At 39.4% G+C, this 14,558-nt stretch overlaps 1 protein-coding gene across 1 annotated transcript in view; it reads left to right on the top strand.

Moving 5' to 3' along the window:
* LAMA4 (laminin subunit alpha 4) overlaps positions 1-14,558 on the top strand; it is a 98,044-nt gene that overhangs the window by 8,364 nt on the left and 75,122 nt on the right. The window contains exon 2 of the mRNA XM_082757406.1: positions 12,957-13,058. Coding sequence (XP_082613532.1) covers positions 12,957-13,058 — 102 coding nt within the window. The remainder of the gene's footprint in view (positions 1-12,956; positions 13,059-14,558) is intronic.

The following is a 14,558-nucleotide window of genomic DNA, read 5'->3' as shown; positions in this document are numbered from 1 at the left end:
AGCCTGGAAAGATTTTCAGCACAGGAAATTTTTTAAAGTTAAATACTTAGTTAAGGTAATAGATAATGCTATTGCTCTGCATAAAGCCATCTGGCTTTCAGCTTTTGCTTGTTTTGGGGGAGTCACAGTTGCTCTGTCACAGTTACAACAGAGGCATGCACAAGCCCACTCAAGGAACATGAATATAGTGATAGTGGGCACGGAGAGAGTCTCCCTCTAATTTTTGTCTGTTACCTATGCTCTTCTTTGCTTATTGGTTTGGGCATTACCAATGGGCAATGACCCATATTCCCACGAACCAGGGAGAAATAGAAGTAACTTTGTTCTGTATCCCCTCTGTCAACAGGATCCCCTCTACCTACAGTCAGGACAACTGCTTTCAATCTTGTTAGTTTTAATTTTAGCCATCACTGAGCTTTTTGTCTAAAATTCTGGGAAGACAGTTTCTGTCAGCACCATAATCTGGTCTTTATTACCATCAAAAACTATTACTATCTACTTTAGAAGCTCATCAGCTGATAACTCTTCAGGTGACACATAAATATTCCCATTTATACCCTTCTGCTCTGCACATGAACATTAGACTGTTCACAAGATAACAGGGATAAGCCAACAAGCAAAGTTTTCAGATTGTTATTAAGTTAGAGACTTGTCCTGTCTTCCTTAAAGAAAACATATTATTTTCTGTAAATTTTGAGGAAATCTAAACTCTTCTATATATAAATGATGGAGATTTTATAGTCTTTCTTGTTTAGCTTGAAAATCAGACTAAATTCATTTATTAGATGTTTTCTTTAGCAGCTGTAGACTGGCCAGATATGGCATGCATGTCTGCAGATGAGCCACTACACTGTGTTCTCAGGTGAGGACACAGTGAGGACACAGACAAAATGAATGATGCTGAGATCCATGCAAAAGGGACAAGAGAAAGGACAGTAGTAATAGAAAATAAGGCTTCATTTCTTTCATCATTCACTGAACAGTTCATTTACTGAAAAAGCTTATGGATTCAAAATTCGTGTCACTGCTTTTTCTTTTCTTTTTTTTAATGTTTGAAGATTCAAATTGCTGAGGTTCATAAAAAGACACCACTTCAGTTTTAATGAGAATTTCATATCACTTACCTAGAAAACCCCATTATTAGATTCATTTGCCCAGTGAGGCCTTAATTTTCATTGAATTTATCATATCTTGGAATTTAATTTAAGATATATGAATAAGAATACCAAAAATGTTGGGGTTTTACATTGGCTTTCAGCAAGAAATAATTTGCTTTTACATTTGCAAGCTAAATAAAATGGAAAGCTTGTTATTTTGTAATTCACGTAATTGCTTTAGTTTGTAATCTCATTAAATGTAATTAGAATTTAGGTACCTGTCAAGATAAGTGGATAAAAAAAGATTACCAGCATTATGCCCAAAACTCTTCATCAACTTCTGGTTAATTTCTGATTTTCAGAATCAATGGAGCACTGGAATAACTTCTTTCATTGCTAACTATGTCAGAAATTGAAGAGAATGCAGGAATTCGCTGTACTACATCAGAGCGGTCATTATAAAATCTATCATGAATATTGTTTTGGAGACTAAGCTCAAAAATGGGTTCCTCTCAGAAATGTTTATAATTTTCAAAATAAATGTGAAAGTTCAAAGAACTAATTTGTATGAGGTTTTTGCCCTTGAAATGGCAAATACAATAGAGTGGGTTTTTGCATTAAGTTATCTAACAGCTGTAATGTCCTATTAAATGGGGCAATTAACTGCTAGGCTATGATGTCACACACCAAATTAATTTCTCCAATAATAATAGTTAGAATGTGACCTTTCTAGTTCAGAAGAATTTGATACTGTGGACCAGAGGTAATGAAAGCTTATAGAAATTATAAATAGTGCCTGGAGGCCTCAGGGGAACCTGGTAAGCAATCTTGTTTGTTTTTAATTCTCTAGAATTGTAAGGCTTCAAAGCTCAGATAAATTTAGCAAAAGTCAACAGGGAAGAAATAAAATTGCAGAGCAGATGTCTGCTTTTGTCTACACATTGGATAACTATGCAGTGTAGAGCAGGATTTCTGTACATCTCTCTTTACTCTGAGTTTGATGATAAAATATATCTGGCCAATGGGTTTGGCTAATTGGTTGGTTACTAACTTCTGAGAGCCTCATTCTGCAGAGAAAGACCAAGATCCCTCTGAAATGTCACTACATAGGGATTTATAGGTTCAAGCACAAAGACAGTGAAGTGAAGAATACAGAAATTCCTTAAATGTCTTAAAAGATCTCCTACAAAGTTAATTGCACTTTTTCTTGTGAAATTTTAATACATATAATTTCTCTTTCTCCCTACCCCATTTGACTAATCCTTTTCATATATCTGGTATGCTCTGGCAGTAAATCCTTGTAGATCACTCATAAAAGTTGCCCTCAAATACCAGAGTGTGGTCTATCCCTTGGAAAGGATGGAAGCAAAAACTGGGAAAGAAAGACAGCACAATGCCAAGCAGTGCCGTCTAAGTAAGCAAATAATTTTGAAGCATGATTGTTTAGTTGGAAGCCAAAAACGGTCTTTCATTGCTGGATTAAAAAGACTGGAAGCCTTTGGACTGGCAACAGCTTTATATTCACTGCAGGTATTGGAAACAAGTCATCACCTGTCTGCCCATGAGGGGATATTCGTTATTCCTAGTGGTTCTGACCAGTTTTCTTAAAAGAAGTGACTTGTTTTACTATTGTGGATTACATTGAGTAAACAGAGGTTCTTCATGTTGTGAAAACTAGAGCTAATAGAAGTTCTACAAACCGTTTTATTTGGTTTTGCCATCCTGGGTTTGACACCAACTCAAGGAAGCATGAAACTCTGTAATACATTTACCAGTTGTACATATTGTGCAAAAGCAAAAAAGCTTACCTTGAGCCAACAAATGAGGTGTACCCATGAAGAGAATTAAAAAACATCCTAAAACCATAAGTGCAAATAGTAATAATTCATATTATTGAAATATAGCTATTATGTAGTTCTTCCATCAGAATACAACAAAGCCCTCTCCAAAGAGGACTATTGTCATTGTTCCATTTCACAGATGGAAAAAATGAAAAAAAGACTAATGTGAATGATCACACAAGAGATGAGCAGAATAATGTGTATTCCTGGGTCTCAATGTCTTTATGAACATAGTAAGGAACAATGGAGTCCATGCACCAAAACAAGATAACAAGTTTCTCAACGGTTCAGAGAGAAGCAGTATTTTTTCCTTATGTTAATTTCAGACTTAATATAATGAAACTATCACTGTCAAGGTATTAGTAGACTGGAGGTGGAGGGCATGTCATGAAGTGGATGAGTGACTAGAACCAGGTGCAGGGAAATGCCAAGCGGGGAAGAGGAATAAGAGGATGAATGGAAATCCGGACCAGTAGGACATAAGCAGAGAACAAGGTAGCAGCAGAAGGGCTGTGGGAACTGATGGGGGCCAAATGGAGATCCACAACCCATCAGCGTAATGTTCTGATGTGCCATGAATAGAAACAGCCCAAGAAAAGTAAAGAGGCCTCCCCCAAGAAGGGCCAATGAGAGACCATCTCATCTGGTTGGCTTTTTAAGTGACATGTAAGACTGTAAGACTGTTTAAGTGACATTGAAGCCTCATTGCCAACAAGAGAGACACATAATACAGACAGAACTAAAAGGTATCCTATAAATACAAACTAGAGTGAATGTGTGCTATAAATATAAACTAAGGAGCCATGGATTTAATGAATGTTTCACTATAAATAAACAGACCTACTGGAAAAAGCTGTCTGCAGCAAGCCTCTCAAAGCTACAAGTAATCACCAAGCTTTTGAGGAAACTTGAAGCTACACAAGTCCCTATCCATAAGAATACATGTATTCTTTCTCCTTTTGCAAGTTGAAATCCATCCAAATCTGGGGGACCTGAGAACTAGCAGAAATTGACAATCAGATAATTTGTTGCTATGTAGATATGAATGTAAAAAAGCTGCAGGACAATAAATGATGGTTAGGAAAATACTATAACCACCATCAAATACTTTTATATAAAAAGCCCAAAGATATCTTCTAGAAATATTTTCTCTGTCCTGCCCCCAAAAATATGAACAAAATAAAGCAAAGAAAATTTAGACAAATTTTACCCCAAGTCATACAGTTCACATAGGATTTGATACCATCAGATCCATTGTCTACATGGCCTACACATAGTTACATCAAATGTAGTTGTAAAGATGGATCATCTCAGTAGGCTGGAGGAGTAACAAAAATGAAAGTGTTTAAATACAATTATCTGATACCTCAACAATTTTCAGTTATTGAGAGGTAGAGACGACCCTCTAGAGCTTCTCATGTAGAAGTTGTTACAGGAGAAAGTCTATCACTTTTGTTCTGCATTTCTTGATTGCACACTGCCAGTTATCTTGTGAACAGTCTAATGTTCATGTGCAAAGCAGAAGGGTATAAAAGCTGTGAGGAAGAGGAATGGTGACATAACAACAAATAATGTTAAAAGTACCAAATAATATTAAAAGTACCAAATAATATTAAAAGCACTGTTTTCATGAACCTATCACTGACTGCCATGCCCTTTTGGAAAACAGGAATCAAGAGTCCGATCATACAGAGGTATTTGGCACATCTGTTGCTGGGTTCAGTGATATATATATATATATATATATATATATATATATATATATATATATATATATATATATAACTAATGAAATCCAGCAAGACAGTCTTTCATGGTTAACTAGGCAAAACAGGAAAGACAGATTACCTGATGATACACACTGTTCAGATAACTTCCACAATTTACTTACCTGTAAAATGTGTATAGTTTCCTGGTGACAGAAAAAGACAGCATAGTTCTATCTTGTACCAGTCAAACTCATCCCAAATCTTAGTTAACAGTATTTTCAGCTCAAAGGGATATCTGGTAGAAAAGCGTTTCCAGTATCCGAAGTAAGAGCTCGTAAGCTAGAGTTAGTGAATTCCTCACCCTCAAGAGTGGAAAAGTCTGAGTTGAGATACTGGAGTATCACACATCTGCTTGGATGGGCAGAACATCAGCTGAGTAAGATATAAGATGGGGATAAAAGCTTTTGGCAGTTAATGCCCTGCAAGAAACAGGGCTCCATCTCAATAACTTAAAGGATTGTCCACGTGGACCATTCAAAACAGTGTTAACTAATAAACATCCTATTAATCCAGTAAACACAGCCTCAGATGGGCCCAGCACAGGTGCCTATTTAGAAAACAAGGAAATGCATGCTGACTTTTCTATCTGCTAATCCTACACAGCAAGAGTAGCCTGTAGGTTTTCTAGTGACCTTGCAAGTCCATCCAGTGCCTCTGAGACCAAGGCAGCAATGAGCATGGCTGAGTCAACACCAGGATCCTGCAGAGCAAATATAGCTGTACCTTTTCCCAACAGTTAACCCTTGCCCATCCTCATGTACTCACACACCGTTGAAATCCTCTCCAGTCATAAGAAACTCCTAATAACCATGCATGCAGAATGCTTGAGCCAAAATATAGCATTCAGTGGCTAAGCACCTTGCCTGAGATCTGTAAAAGTGAATGGTAGCTGTGTAAGAGGGCAAAAAGCCCAGGGCTCCTGAGGACTTTGCTCACCAATAGCTTGCTTTGGCACTGAGCTGCAGTAGCACATAGTGTATACCGTACAACTATTAAATTTTGGATTTTGGCAACAAATGGAAAGGGATTTCTCCTGCAGGTCACTAAAGGCAGGAAGGTCAGGACAGTGGGGCACAGTGTTATTGCGGCTCTTTTTGTTTGCATGAAGTTTCCCAGCAGACTGAAGAAGAACTAAATCTTTGTGTCTACACTCATGAATAACATGTCTTTGACCTAAGGAATTTGAAACGTCTGTTATTCTGCTCCCAGGGAGCAAGGAATGGTCAAATGTCCATCAGCCTGCAATTTGCAGTCTGGATTTTTAAAAGTATTGGACGTCAATTATGCTTTGATCTGAGAAGCAGATGTAGAAGTCATGTTGATGCCCTCAGTACTTTCTTGCTGAATGAAACACCATAAGTAGACTCTCATATCTGTATGAGGTAAAAAAGAAAGCTTTGTAGTTAATGCTTTCCAAACATGATAAGCTGTACAATTTGTGCCTACCCAGAGTGGTTTAGAGCTAGGATCTCTAGGGAACAAACCCTTTGTTTACCTACATCCCAGTTTGGCCAAGCAGTATTTTTATTGCAGTAAGAAGTGTGCCTTTTGGAGGGAGCCAAATGATGTCCTTAGAATGGGGTCATGCTTCAAGGAGCTGCCAATCACAAGCTCCGCAGATTGTCCGAGTCACTCACAACAATTCAGAACTCTCCTTCTAAGATGCATCCAAAATTGAGGATTGAGCTGGTAATGAATGTGACAGCCTTCACATGATGCCAGGGATCAGTTTTGTTCTTTGTAAAATGGGATGATCTTGTATCTCACAGCCATGTCTTAGAACAAAAGTCCCTGTTTGCAGTGAGCACAGAGTATCTCAGGTGACAAGACAAACTCTTAATAATAATTGCTTACAGATTTCTTTCTTAAATATGTTCAGTGCTCTCCAAACCCATCCAGTTGAGATGGGACTGAGTTACTAGCAGCAATAAGAACAATTCCCAGATACCAAATGTCTGGAGGTATTATAAAGCTCTTCCTAAAAATTATAGATTTCCAAAGGTGTTAACATATATTATGCTTTCTGCTTCTACTCCCAAGGAGGAAAACATGTCTCAGAGACAGGCTGAAAATATTTTATTTGCAGATTTTTGAATGCACAAGTATTCAATGGAGAAAGTAGCACCAGGGCAGGGTAATATAACAGAGCTCCCTTTGAAAGCTAGTAGTAAATATCAGGAGAGACAACCTTGATGAAGGGAAACATCCCAAGATCACACTCTGAACTGCCTAGAATCAAGCAAACTCAAATGTAGTGACAGAATTGCTTGGGTGATTCAGTCTATACACCTGAGCTAGCTTTGAAGTCTCCCTTCGCAGTCAGCAGCAATCAACAGGCACAGCTGACCTACTTTAGACACATTTTCATGTAAAAGAAATTAAAACACACAAAGGAAGTCTAGCTGGCTTCTTCCCATGTGGACATCTCCAAATTGCTGACTCCTGGCCTGCTGTGGTTTGGGTTTCCTAAACACACAGTCCTGCTGCTCAGCTGTGAAGGTTGCTGGCCAGGACGGCCCTACACTCACACAGCCACAGCTGTGCTAGCACAGAGCTGCATCTGGGGCAAGGAGGTCTTCTGAGGATCAGTCTGGGCCTGTCTTCATTGCTGACATAGACAAGCCAGGTGGGACCCGCTGAATGCTAAAAATTTGGCTTAGCTAGGGATTGAGCATTTCTGAGCAGGAAGATTCTATTGTAGGTGGCAAAAACTAGGAATCTCTTTAGAAAAGAGTTCTACCTATTCTGAAGGAACCAGAGAAACTTGGAAAAGCATCAAATCAAATATACAGTAGAGGACTACTTTCTCAGAGCTGTTTGTGTAATTCTCTAATTTAAAAAATAATAATAATAAAGAAAGAAATAAAAGTACCAGAAGATATTCAAACAGGAAAACGTTTTTATTTTTAGGAAGGGCAGTAGGCTATTTATCTCAAGTTGGCCTAAGCAAACAATCTTCAAAAAGGCTCCAGTACTGTGGCTGCCAATTCTAAATACACGCTCTCTCTCTCTCTCTCTCTCTCTCTCACACACACACACACACACAAAGATATATAAAATAAACAAAAACAAGCATGTTTGGGTTGGGTTGAGAAATGTCCCCAGAGAGCAGTATTGTTTCCATGGCAATGCCATGTACTTTTTGTACAGCAGTTTGGTCTCTATTACATACAGACCCACAAATTTTAAAATGGGTGAAGTATATTTAGAGTATTCATTCACCCCTGTATAGCCAAAGATTTCACGGAATCAGTGTTATGTTGAATCCTAAACTTCTGTTTAGCTAAACCCTACTATCCAGAAAAAAACATTACATCTTGATGTGACGCTGTCAGAAAGGGAAGAATACATCACTTTGCTCAATTTGTCTGATTCTTTTCATCAATGCAATGAAAATGTGCTTTATTTACTCACATCTCTGATTCTGACAGGTTTCAATAGATGATACTATGTCTGTATCTCCTTATATCAGGAGCAACATTTTTCTCTTTTCCCTAGGCTCTGGGGCAAATCTTGATATTGTTGAAGTAGCTTCCCTTCCCTTCCCTTCCCTTCCCTTCCCTTCCCTTCCCTTCCCTTCCCTTCCCTTCCCTTCCCTTCCCTTCCCATGCTACAAACATTTATCTAGCCTCTTGACATATGAAGAAGTAATGTGAGGGGTTGTGAGAAACAAAACAAAACAAAACAAAAAAAAAAAAAAAAAAAGAGCATTTTTGCCTCATGGAATTAAAAAAAAAAAAAAAACACTGTTGTACATAAAATACAAGTGCTTATGACAAAGGATAGAAATTCTTTGTATTTTAATAGGTCTAGGAAATTAGTTAATTAAGGTAATTTTAATTTCATCACAGACCTGTGAGTTTATACAATTTAAATGTGACCAGGTTGCATTCACTTTCACTGCCCTGAACTGATTTTAAAGTGAAACTCTACTAAGTAACACTATAGTGTTTTATCCTTGCCTTCAGGTCTGAACATTCATAGCCCACAGAGGATCCTTCTCAGACCTGAAAAGCAGTTTGCCTTTTGACTCTATCTCTAGTAGCAAAGCGAGTAACACTCCTAGCCAGCTACAACCAAGTCTTGGGCAACACTAAACTTAGTAGTGACTTGGCAGTTGATGTGAAAACATGTGACTGCTACTTGGAGTGCTGTTCTTCAGCTTCAGTGCCCCCAGTGAACCATCTGTATCCTCTTTTACAATGATCCTGGAGGCATGCACCATCTTCTGCTTCTGGTTTTGTTCTGGGTCAAATGCAGTGGGGTCCCTGGTCCAAGACTGGAAGTCATGAGTATCAGGAATATAACAAAGGCTGAATTTACTTAATGTAGATCATTTAACCCTGAATCCACCTCTCTGTGTGTATCCCAGCACTCAAGAAAGAGTTCGGGAATTAACTAACATTGGTGAGGATCCAAGGTGCCTTTTATTGCAGAAGAAAGAGACCCTTTGTGTTTTTATATGTTCACAGAAAAGTCACAAGTTCCAGTACTAACTAAAGAAACATGCCATGTTTTCTTACCATTGATGCAGAGTCAACAGCTACATCTAAATTACTGAATAAAACAGTCTGGGGACTGCCTAGTCGAGTAGCATAACGCAGCACATGTCCACATGCTTAAACTCTCTCTGTGTTTGCCCAAAAAGAGCAGTCCCAGACATGCTGCCTCATAGGAACATGTCCTAAGAGATGCTATGTTGTAAGCTGTGCCTGGACATTGTCAGGAAAAGAGCAGTCTGTCAAAGAGCAAGATCAAGGCAGAAAATGAACCACCAGTCAGCATGGATGTTCATAAGCCACTGTCTGAAGCCATGCCTTGCCCTTTTTCTAGTTGGCAAAGGCAGATGTAACCACAGAGAACACTCTGTGCATATTTACCAGCACAGCACTCTTTTAGGAAAAGCAAATAGGAAGAAACAGGGTCACAAGAAGCATGCCTTCCCCAGTGTGAGCTGCACTGGTGTTGCTAGCTGGCGGTGTGGAAGGAATGGGGACCTGGTTCTGCCCTCAGCTGCTCAGGTGCAGATCAAGAGCAGCTGCAACCAACCAAATTGGTGGAGCTGCCTGAATATAAATGGGAGCAAACTCATAACCTTGTATACCTAGAATGCCTGCCATCTTTAGTTCCACCTTGAACCCATACCATCAGAAGGGTCTAAAGCAACAGAGCATGACTAGGGACTCCACAGCACTTGCAACACTGCAGCTGGTTCTCATTTTTAAGAAATGCAATAATGAAATCCAGATGCAAGGGGGGGGAGAAGAAAATTAAATGCACTATGGGTATAAAAGATTTTCAAGAGCTCAGAAACTTCCACATTAGATTGGACTTTTTGAGCTTCAACTGGAATAAGCATTGTCCCTTTGGGGAAAAAATAATATATATATATGTACATAATAATTATAAAGATGTAATTGCTAATGCAGACCTAGCATTTTGGCCTACTGATTGTCTTCAGCATTCAGAAGCAGACAGTAGATGGATATGTTCCTCACTCAATTGTCTACATAACAATTTTTTGGGGAGGATATTTCTATTTTGTTCCAGACCTGTTTGTGCTTTGTATGCAATTATTTTGTGCTCCCAGAACATTCAGCCATTTGAATCCCTCAATTAGCTCAACAATCTAACACTTCTTGTTATAAATACGATGTTGGCTCACGCCCTGGAACAACTAACAGATCACTCCATTATCACTAGTAGGGCAAGGGGCAACAAAAATATATCAGAATAATTGAGAATGCCTGAGAAAATTTCTGAACCCCAAGCAAACAATCTGTATCCAATTTTCCTCCCATTCCCATCTCCCTCATAGCATTGATTGTTAATACCTCATTTCTGGTTTATATTGATGCAACCCAGGGTTTAAAACAGTGCATTAAAATAGTGAGCATCAACACCTTCCAAGCTGTTGTGGTGAATTGAGAAATTATGGGGAGATAATGTTGCCAGAAGTTACCCAGGTGACTTAGGAGCCTACATCTCATTCTCAAGAGGGGGTCTGACAACCACAACAGCAGATACACCCCAGAATAAGGTAGATGTCTCAAGGGTCTGAGAAGTATGTCCCCTGAGAGTAGGGGGTAAGCTGGTTCCCAGCAGGCTCCAGAAAAAGCCATGCAAACCTGGCCATATAGCTGGAATCACTGATGCTAGGCTGAACTACACCTGACTTGCTGCTGTTGTTTGAATGAACTAGATGAAAGCCCACTCTTGGCTGCAGTACAGAGGTACAAGGGGTATCCCTTGCTGAAGTTTAAAGGATATTAGATTTATGGCCACCTGAAGCATTTGCACAGGCACTTTTGCATATACTCATACATTTCCGTTGTCCATATTCATCATCATATGTGAAAAAGGATTCTGCTTAGACCTGCAAAACCAAGAAAGCTTTTGGACAGACACTAGTGGACCAGCTAGGACCACCCACCAGTTGAAGAGCATAGGAGAGCATAACATGCGTTAGAACTATATGGGTGGAGAAAAATATTGCCAAAAAAGACACTGGGAAATGAATCTGTTTTCAATTTAGAAAATAATTGTCTGCCTTCCACAGTGTGTGGCGTAATCATTCAGCTGAAATCCTTAGTCTGGTGGGAGCCAGTCCTACAGCTCTGTGTTAAGACTAAACAACTGAAACAAGCAGTGCAAACAGATAGTATTTCTGCTGTCCCAAAGTGGATATGGATGAAGGCTTTTCCTCCAAGGAGCTATTATCTAAGAAAGTGTTTCCAAAGCAAACCAGATAAAAAATGGTGTGTAAGAATGGTAAAGGCAACTGAGTTTTCCATTTATGTTCATCTCAGCTCCTCAGAGCTCTCTGGGATAAGATTGGATTAGTGATTCATTTGTAAGCCTGTTTTGTAAAGCTTGTTGTTAGTCATCTCATAAGATATGTTATTTCCTAAATGAGCTGCTCATCCAACTGGATAAAAGCATCTATCCACCCTTGAGAGTGGAAAATCTCACAGAGATGAACCTCGGTATTGCTGGCTTTTGCTGTCCAGAGTCCCACAACTGTATCTGCAGCACACCGCAGGCATACGAGCTCAGGTCCCAGAAGCAATGCAGCTAAGTTCACTAGCCCCAGCCACCAGCAGGCCAGCGAGCAGTGCCACTCACAGCCTAGCTTTTGGAGACAGTGGACATAACACTGTGCAGCACTGCATGAATATTGTAGTCTTGTTGTTCATGTCATAGCTCAGAGTGGGCATGCAAAGGCCCAGTGCAGAAAAGAAATCATCCTTTATTTCATGGCAACCTAGGAAGATGAGAAAGAAGAAGATTCAGAGGCAATCTAAGCCTAATTAGAGCAGCATAACATAATAAGTGCCAAACCTCGTGCAAATGCAAATTATGTAAGATCATGACCTTCTGATTTGCTTGAATTTCCTACTTTTTTCAAGAGCAAGTGACCTCAGAACATAGAAAGCATTGTGTAGTCAGCTACAAAAGATATTCCAGGAGAGCCAAGTGTACCTCAGGCTCTGACTATTATATCTTTTTAAGTGCTAGCAAAAAGAGGGTGTGGTAAATAATTTCTGGAGATCTGAATGATACGCTAGGGCCTTCGCAGAAACTCTGCAACAACACTGCAAGAGTTATGCAAGAGTAAGAGCTTTAAGATCCAAAAGTTCATGAGTCTGCATGGATCTAACATCATCTGTGTGATGCAGGGAGACTGCTACATGGGGTGAACAGGCACTGCCTGAGCAACAGAGGTTGCTCCTGAGATCAGCTTCTTCATGTCTCACCAACTTTGTACTAAGGTGGAAGTTCCTCAGTGGAGAACAAGATGTTACACATAATAGATACAAAAGCAATCCTCTTTCATTTTATTTTTATCTCTAAGTAAAAGCAATTCTTTTCCTATGAATATACCTTCTCTATCGAATAATGATCAGTAACTTCTAGTTAACCCATCCTCTAACACAAAATGCAGTAGGAACCTGGCAGCCCAACCTCACACTGCAGGCACCTACTACATCAGGGGCATGACACAGGTGGGGATGCTGGAAGCTTAAACATCATGAGGCAAAAAGCAAGCACCAGGGCAGGGAATATGTGAACAGACTGGAGTTCAGTAGTGTGTGTGTGGTCTGCTGTGATAGGGTTGTGGAGTGTGCTCATGGGAGACCTGATGATTGTAGTTCTCACTTTCCCCTGCCTCGTGCTTTCTCCTGCCAAACCTAACTCTCAGGATACACATGCATAGGAAATACTTTATTTTTATTTTCTTGTTGCAGGGATGCCAAGAAGGATTTTACCGTACCACCTTTGGAAAATGCTCTCCTTGCAACTGTAATGGCAATGCAAACAGATGCCTTGATGGATCGGGAATCTGTGTGGTAAGGAATTCCTCAGCCACTCCCTCAGAATGACTGCACTAGTTTTTGTATTTTCTTCTGATAAGATGAACCTTTTCATCTTCTTTTGCTCTTGCATAAGGTTTCGCATGAAAGAAATATTTCCCAGGCAAACCCAAGAAACTGTGGTCCATGGTCTAACTCCTATTAACACCAATGCCACCAATGCTCAGTTTCAATATAGAGCAAAAACTGTCTGTCCCACAGAAGCTTTCTGCTGAAAGTCAGGGCCAAGATCAAAACAATAATGAGATTATCATAGCCAAACTTCATTCTCACTTAAATGATCTCTGCAGAGTCAAAACACTTTTTAGTATGCAGTATTAGTGAGAGTCAGTATGCTGGGGAAAATTTTTAGTCCATCAGAAGTGTGGAAAGAGTTTTGTATCCCCCCAGAGAAAAATGCATAAATTCAAACACATTTCATTCTCCCTCTTATGAATACAGTACTGTATATCATATAAACAATTTACGATGCTGAGTGACCCCTGTGAGTGTATACACATGTGTTACCGATAGCAATTCTGCTGCATGGCAGCCTCCTGCTGTGAAGGAACAACACAAGGAGGTTGAAATAATATACCAAGGGAAGAGCATGTTGAACTCCAAGGTAGTATTACAATTTCCCATATGTTCGGTCTCACTCATTATCAGCTCAGACAAAAAGCTGTGAGTTGCATTAGTAGTTGATCGCTTGTAGCTCCAGAGCAAAATTCAGGGCAGTAAAACCAACTTCAATTACTAATGCGTAATCAGAGCAGTAATATGGTAAAGAAAGGATGGAAGTTAATACTGTAATGTATCTGAACCACATAGCAAGAGCTAGGCATTAGTGTATTCTTTACAGGTTTGTATAGATCCCAGAGCTCCAGTCTTTGCCATGGATTTATTGTGTTACTTTTGACAAGTCATAAACCTTTGCCCTCAGTTTGTCTCTTTGTAAAATGGCCTTATAATACTCACATACCTTGCATTGCTGAAGCTTCTACCAAGTTTTCAGTTATAGCTATACACAGTGCCATGCTCCATGGAATATTTCCATTTCCATTCCCATGGGAGGAAGACAGTGTAGCTGTTCAGCCCAGGAATAATTATTATGGTTTGGCCACTGTAGTGTGCATAGGATCAGCTAGTTTGTGCAGAACACATATTGGCCTAATTGGTTAACATTAAATTTTTAAATGGTTTTACATTGTGAGGCATTCCCAGCTATTCTCTTTCACATGCACATGACTTCTGTGCATGGGAAAATGACAAGAGGAAGTTTCTGATGGAATACTTCAGAACAAGAGGGACAGTTTAGCAAACGTCTGCTTCTCGTGACTCTGGTAACCAAAGAGATTCTGAAGCAGAATATATGAGGTAGGAAAGTGATTATATCCTCAGTTTACAAACACAACAGAAGACTTGCTTCCTGTCTTCTACACAAAATGAGACTGATGTCAAGAGCTGGAGAGAAAGAAAAAAAAAAAAAAAAAGAAA

The sequence above is a fragment of the Aythya marila genome (assembly GCF_965140915.1).
Source record: "Aythya marila genome assembly, chromosome: 3".
NCBI classification, from domain to species: Eukaryota; Metazoa; Chordata; class Aves; order Anseriformes; family Anatidae; genus Aythya; species Aythya marila.
This window is presented reverse-complemented; position numbering and strand designations above follow the sequence as displayed.